Source organism: Leptopilina boulardi, unplaced genomic scaffold (genome assembly GCF_019393585.1).
Source record: "Leptopilina boulardi isolate dan_hultmark-lab unplaced genomic scaffold, ZJU_Lbou_2.1 LbouV2_362, whole genome shotgun sequence".
Lineage (NCBI taxonomy): Eukaryota > Metazoa > Arthropoda > Insecta > Hymenoptera > Figitidae > Leptopilina > Leptopilina boulardi.
In genome coordinates, this window is record NW_026137932.1 from 3400688 (window position 1) to 3408643 (window position 7956).

A 7956-nucleotide genomic window follows, 5' to 3' on the forward strand; every position below is an offset into this window, starting at 1 on the left:
AAAAAAATAGTTATGAAAAAAGTCCCAAGTTTTTTTTTTATTTTCGTTTTCTAACTAGAGTATCGAATAAATGTCTCTATAGAAATTCTGTACTATTAAAACTTTGAAAAATCGATACGAAATTGCTCTATAATTTATTATTTACACATCTTTGGAACTTTGTCTTTATCAAACTGATAAACGTTATAATTTCTTGGTTTCTTATTTCTCTATTGGAATTCAATTAAATATTCATAGACATCTAAAACTTTGTGTTTGGAAAATCACAGTTCTAAATTGATTTTACAAATACAAATATATATATATATATATTTATCATATAGGAGGAAGTAAACTTTCCAGTAGTTCTGATTTAAGTTGACAATTGCTTTGGAAGTTTATAATTTTTCTATACAGAATAAACTATATGCTGTACAGTAAATAGTAATTTTCAATTTTAAAGCAATAAATAAATTTTGATATAGGGAGTAAAGAATTTTTTTTTTTTTTTTTTTTTTTTTTGAAAACTGCAAAAATTAGTTATAACAATACAATATTATTGATATTATCACGTAGAGAAATAATAAATAGATTTAAGCAAATCAAGAAACATTGTTTTATTATCCCTTTTCTTGTACATACATTTTTTTTAACAAGATTTATTTAAAAAGTAAAGTTAAAATCAAAATTTTTGAAGTTGAAATCAACTTTGAATTGAAATTAATTCACATTACGTTTAGTTAATGAATTACGTAGTGAGATACAAATAATCAAATTTTACGAGTAAAAAACATCAAATTGGTGAAATCTCTTCTTTAATCTTAGGGGTGTCTGTGTAAAATTGCTCCTTGTTTTCCATTCACCTTTAAAATTTACAGTATTCACGCATAATTAATAATAGATTTGCAGCTTAAAATCGCATATAAAATATCTTGCTTTTACCAAAATCTGTCGTAGTATTTTAAATTTACTGTAGATTTATGTATACATGTTCTCCAATTCATATTTCGTTATCTCCTTCATCTATAATCTCTAAAACAGAAAAGGATTTTAACATAATAGATGGTATGTAAGTTTTCAAAAAGCTTAATTATATTATTATTATTTATTATATGTATATTATTATTATTATTATTATTATATAATTATTATTATAACACGGATATTATTCAGATTTGTTTCCGGTCCCTTGAATTTTTCTATATAAGTCTATGTTAAAATACTCGCTTACATTGAACCCCGTTATATCGGAAACCCACTAAAATGGGACCAATTTTTAAACCCCTTGAGTTTAATTTTTCTTAAAAAAAATTGTATAAAAAATTATCGACATAGAAATCTACCTTACCGACTGATGGTAAAACAGTTTTTTTTTGAAATATGAATATAATATATTATAAAGAAAATTACCGACGCCAAAATCTGCCTTACCGACTGAAGGTAATTGTCGACTGATGGTAAAACAGTTTTTTTGAAAAATTAAAATAGAAAAATTATACCGACACAGGAATCTACGTTACTGCCTAATGGTAAAATAGTTTTTGAAAAATAAAAATAAATAAATAGAAATAGAAATCTGCCTTACCGGCTGATGGTAAAGTATTTTTTGTTGAAATTTTACCAACTTTTTCAAAACTGTTTTACCATCAGTCGACAATTACCTTCAGTCGGTAAGGCAGATTTTGGCGTCGGTAATTTTCTTTATAATATATTATATTCATATTTCAAAAAATACTTTACCATCAGCCGGTAAGGCAGATTTCTATTTTTCTTTTTTCAAAAACTATTTTAACATTAGGCGGTAACGTAGATAATTTTTTACCGTGTCGGTATAATTTTTCTATTTTAATTTTTCAAAAAAAAAACTGTTTTACCATCAGTCGATAAGATAGATTTCTGTGTCAGTATTTTTGAAATCCGACATACATGGGTTTCACTGTATATTATGTATGTAAAAAATATTTGATAAAATTAAATATTTTTCAAATTGTTTGAATTAATTGAACTAATTGATATATTTTTTTAAGTGTAGATGAATATTAAAACTAAAGTGGTCATACCTCTATTCAAAGAAGCTTTCGAAGTGCGCACAATTTTAGTAATTCTTAATCGTTTTTTAAGTATTTCAAGAATAAAAACGATGATAGAAAGAGAATATCCAATAATAAGTACAGTAATTAAAATAGGTTTTGTTATTAGTCTCGGCGAAGTATTAATGTTGCGTGGAGGTACAAAAGGGTGATTAATTTCTTCAAGTAATCCAAATTCTTTTGCTCTTCGAATTATTACACGTAAATAATTGGTATAGTATAAAGAAAAAGGTTCAAAACTAATCCCATAATTTCCAAGAGTTTCTTGTAGTATTTTAAATTTTGATTTCCCAATTTCAGTTTCATATTTGTTGACATAATATTCAGCATCAGGAATAAAACAGGTTATGTTCTGATAATCAGCCATGTATTTTAAGCAATCTTCCGGCTCTTTTGAAGATCTTATTAGGTATTTTTTTGACAATTGTTGAACATCAGAATTTTGACTTTCAATTAATGAGTAATATTGATTGTCACTCATCACTGGCGTCAAGTGCGATTTAATAAGTTCTGCTGTAGAAGAAATTTCAACAGCTGATCGAAAATTGATTAAAGTTTGATTAAAAAATACCGAATAAATATAGCCTGTATAGACAATGCATGCTATCATTAGTGAAACAAAAACTACCCTTTTTGACCAATTTTCAAATTCTTGAGTATCAGATATTCCCATTATAATTTTACTAATGCTAAACTTCAGTAAATATCCCGTGAGTCGTATAACAGCAATTGTACCAATTGTTCCCAAAATTATAAACCAAAATTCTGATGAAATTGCAATATCTTTAGTTAGTTTTACATTCTTTGGAATAACAGCTTTAACACTATCAATTTCTAGAATTTTATCTGCTTCTGATAAATCAACATTATTATCATAAAACACGATCGTTTCCAAGCTGAAAATTTCATCGTCAAAACTCACATTTAAATTTATCAGTGTCTCTGGAAACCATTTACTTTGAGATGTTACCACTTCAGTGAAGTAATTGTTATTCACACTATGATTAGTTATTGTGCTTAATACTGGTAATCTTTCGAAATTTGATGAAAGTGTTACTTGTTCATAATGTAAGGTCAATACAGAAATGTCAACAAAATTATCGTAAATAAAAGAGTTTAAGTCTCTGATGATATCGCTATGAATTGAGTAATTAGAGTTTACAACTAAAAACTTTCGTTGCGAATAGTTATCAACATTACGTAAATCTTTAAAAATTTGAGTTAATTTATATTCAGTTCTACCTTTCATCCATTGTAGAACAAACAGTATACTTCCTCTTAGTATCTGAATTGATTTGTAATTTTCTTTATAATTTATTTGCTTTCCATAGTCAATGCTGCATGATGGAAAATGTGAATTGACTGCAGTCATCACAGAATTCATAATTGGGTCTGTAAAGTTTTGGTGATCGTCAAGAACAAAAATTACTTGATGCACTTTAGATTCTTCCTTTAGATACTTTATCAATCCATCTTGGTAATTTTTTGTTGGAGGTATACCTTGGATTTCTCTCCAGAATATGTAACTAAGAATGAATAAACTTATTAATTTCATTGTGTACAACTACCTTGTTTAAATGACACAATCAGACTGTTTTAAAAAAAATTGTGCGGTAAAGCAATATTTTTTTAGGAAATAAGGCAATCTATAGAAAAACATTAAGTAATTGATATATGTGATAAATATAAGTTAATGCTGGAAGATATTTATAAATGTATGCCTATATCCCTTTTTCCTGCAAAGAACGAAAAAAAAATAAATGTATTGAATTTTAAATGTCATAGGTAAATTTCAAATGTCTTATAATAAAATTGAAATAATGTAATCATATAACTTTTAAATTCATCAAATATAATACATTACATTTCAATTTCTTAATGTTTGATATATTTATATTGCCTTATTTCATAAATTATAGTATATAGCACAAATAAATTGCTTCCACAGTATAGATTCTTTAACAGTTAGTTTCCACTATTTGAACACGGTGGTTGTGCACAATGAAATTTGTAAACATATTTGTTGTTAGTTATATTTTTTGGCAACAAATTCAAGGAATATCTTCGAAAAATAATTCTTTTGATGGATTGATAAAGTATCTAAAGGAAGATTCGAAATTGCATCAGGTAGTCTTCATTATTGACGATTATAAAAATAATGTAAATCCATTTATGAATTCACTGATGACCGAAATAAATTCACATTTTCCATCTCAGAGTATTGGCTTTATGGAAATTATTAATTATTTACATTCATCAAGTAATAATAAAAACAGGTTATCCGAAATTGATTTTGAAAATAATGACTTCAGAGGATCTACTCTGTGTGTTCTACAGTGGGAATCTCGGATAAAACAGCATCATTACAATTATTTTATTTATTCATTATACGAACTATTTGGACAGAATATAATATATCCAAGATATTTAATTGTAAATCCTTATTCCACATATCAGAAATACATGGTTAGAATGTTGCAATCATTAGCAGATTATAAATTTTTGATAATTAATACATTAACATACAATGAAAGTGAAGACCAAAAAAATGTTAAATCACATTCTGAAAAATTTATTATTTTAGGAAAAACATATCCATTTACCAACCAATTTTCATCAGAGTATTTTTCAACATTTAATAGTAAATGGTTTCAAAATAAATTTCTAGATTCAAAGGGACAAAAACTGAACTTTAAGTATTATTATAAAGATACTTCATCCGCAGAAAAATACTTAAAAAATGTGAAATTATTGGAAACTTTTGGACAAGCAATGAATTTTGAAATTAAACAAGTACCATACGAAAAGCATTGGATTACAACCCACGACTCCTTGGGATCACACATAAGAGATTCAAACTATAATATTGTTATTGATATTTCGGAATTAACCAGAAAAGAATTTGGCTCGCCTCTAATTGCAAATCAAAAATATCAACAAGTATTAAAAATTAATGGCCTTAAAGCTGTTATTCCAAAAACGGCAAGATTCACTAAAGACATTCATCTTTCACCAGAATTTTGGTATATGTTTTTGATAACAATTGGTACGATTGTTGTTATACGATTCATAGCATTTTTGTTGAAATTCAATAGAAGTACATGGCAAACTTTAAACATCAGTCAAATTATAATGGGAATGGGTAGTTATCCAGAACCTGAGAATTGGGCGGAAAGAGCAATTTTTGGCTCCCTACTAATTACATGCATGGTCTATACAGGTTATTTTTACTCGGTAATTATCGATATCAGCTTTCGAAAGGCACCTGAAATGTCAACTATCGCTGAACTTGCTAGATCGGATTTGACACCAATGATGAACAAGGACGTGTATAGTATATTATATGACACTTCTAATTCTTATATTCGTCATATGGCATTTAGAACTATTCCCAATTTCCTTGAAGAAGAATTTTGTCTGGAAAACATGGCTAAAAATCAAAATATAACTTGTATTATTGAAAATGCTGAATATCATGTGAACAAATATGCAGCTAAATACGGGGAATCAAATTTTAAAATACTACAAGAAGTTATTGCAAATTCAGTGACTATTTTGGACTATTCATTTGCAACACCATATCTCGATCGAATTAATGAAATTATATTAAGAATTTCAGAATTTGGATTACTTAAAGATTTTTATAAATTAGATGTACCTGTACTAAGTAATATTTCAGCACCAGAAGAAATTTCAAAAGAAAAACTCTTACCTATACTACTATATGTACTTGGCATTGGATATTCTCTTGCGTTTATTGTTTTTATTTTTGAATTAATTCTCGGCAATTATAATTTTACATTTGTATAAAAGAGAAAGTTTTATTTTGATGTTGGAGAGAAACAAAAAAACATTAAATTCTTGATGCACAAAGAGCTTCTTTTAATGGGTAAAAAAATTTTAATTTTTATAGTTATTAAACTCTTATCACTGAAATTATTTATTTTAAAAAATGCTTAAAATTGTATCGCTAAAAAGTTAAATCGCACATAAAATATTAAAATTTCTACAGTCGTTTGAGTTTACTTCTAATTATTGAAAAAAGTATTTAACCCTAATAACACAAGATATCTTGGGATATATTGATAATATGTTGCAGATATCCTAGGGATGTCCTATGGATATCAAAAGGATCTCTTAAGGATATCCAAAAAATCGGCGGTTTGGATATCCTTTGGATATCCCATGGATATCTGAGGATATCCATAGGATATCTTCTGGATATCTCTATAGACTTTCATAAATGTCCTCCAGATATCCCATAGATATCGTCAGGATATCTCACAGATATCATCAGGATATCCCATAGATATCGTCAGGATATCCCACAGATATTTTCATGATATTCTCAGTATATCTTCTGGATGTCAAGAAGATATTCTCAGGATACTGTTTTTAAAGTCATTATCTGAGACTACGAGTGAGAATATTTTGTGAATTAAATTTTATATAAATAAAATAAAATGCAACTTGTTTTTCGAGAAAGTTGTTTAATTTGAAAAATTATTAACTAATTTTTTTCTCATTCGTGATTCATTCCTTTATTCATATGCTTAATATTGTCAGAAAATAAATTGGCTTTAAACAATATAAATTCTTCCCCGCAAATAACGAATAACTATTAATATTAATTATACATTAAGTGCATGAGTTTATTTAAAAACTTTGAAAAATGCGTTTCAAATCTTCATTTAAAATAAATTAGAAGCTCATAAGATTTTTGTTTTTATTATATTATTATTCATTATATTAGCTTAACAATTTTAACCTTTAAAAATATATGTTGAGATATTAAATATCCCGTGAATATCCTAAGAATATCCCACGGACATCCTGAGAATATCCTATGGATATCCTACGATATAATATCCAATAGATATTTTGTGGATGTCTTAGGGATATCCTGTGGATATCTTATGAATGTCCTGTTGATGTCCCACAGACCGGCGGTTTGGATATCCTAGGGATATCCTGGTGACCATTTTAGGATATCGACCATTGATATGGATATCCTAGGGATATCCTTTTGTTATGAGGGAAAAAATTATACGTTCTGCATTTTAGTGATTCAATTATTGTTATCAATTTATATATCTACACTTGACTTGATAATAAAAAAAAAATTGAAATCCACTTTATTATTGGTTATGCAGCAAGAAGAAAAAGAAATTCATAGGGACTGAAGAGAAATAATTTTTGGATTGTTTTGAATCTTCTCTGCTTAAAATTGGATAAAAACATTGTTTAATTTTAAAAAATCATGGATATGTGTGGTATTTACATCAATCAGAATTAAATTTTCGACCAATATCTACTGACAATTCATGTGGGAAATCATATGTGCAAATCATCTTAACGTGCAAAATCGTATACGTATTTGGAACAGGAATTAGAATATAAAAAAACGTAAGAATTATCATATTTATTCACATTATATTTTAAAATTATTTTCAGTAGAGACCCATCGATTTAATAATCAAAATTTTGTTGAAAGTTGTAAGGGTATAGAAAAGGTCAAAGTATGATTTATGATGACGTATACATTACTTTATTTATTAATCATATTAAACAGAAAGATATACAATATTTTCATTAAATTGTATTTGATATTAAAAATGGATATATGTATACCTAATAAAATTTAAAGCATAAAGTGATTCTAATGTAATTGAAATGATTGAGTAAAGTAATTTTAGTAATAATACAAATTTAACAAAATGTCAATATCGGTGATCAAAGTACTAATTTCTTTTATTGCTTTATAATATATGTTAAAATTAATCAATAAAATAATAACATGATTCTACTGTAATAACAATTTAAGTATAATAAATTTTAATACATATGCATATTATTACTTTCAATAAATGTTGTGCTGAAGAATTTA

General features: G+C 26.6%; 1 protein-coding gene across 1 annotated transcript; it reads right to left on the minus strand.

The window, feature by feature from the left end:
• Positions 1–655: 655 nt before the first annotated feature.
• On the minus strand, positions 656–3322 carry LOC127286768 (uncharacterized). The gene is made up of 3 exons (XM_051313347.1): positions 3312–3322; positions 2040–3205; positions 656–1011 (listed from the first exon to the last, which is right to left on the minus strand). The coding sequence occupies exons 1-3, from the start codon at positions 3320–3322 to the stop codon at positions 980–982; spliced, it is 1209 nt and encodes a 402-aa protein (XP_051169304.1). The 3' UTR covers positions 656–979.
• Between the last annotated feature and the right edge of the window lie 4634 nt (positions 3323–7956).

Bases quoted from the DNA above. Each gene is read 5' to 3' on its own strand.
- LOC127286768 (XM_051313347.1), bottom strand. The intron at 1,012-2,039 runs GTATGACCACTT...TTTCTGTTTTAG, and splicing joins GAAAGCTTCTTTGAATAGAG to AGATTATAGATGAAGGAGAT.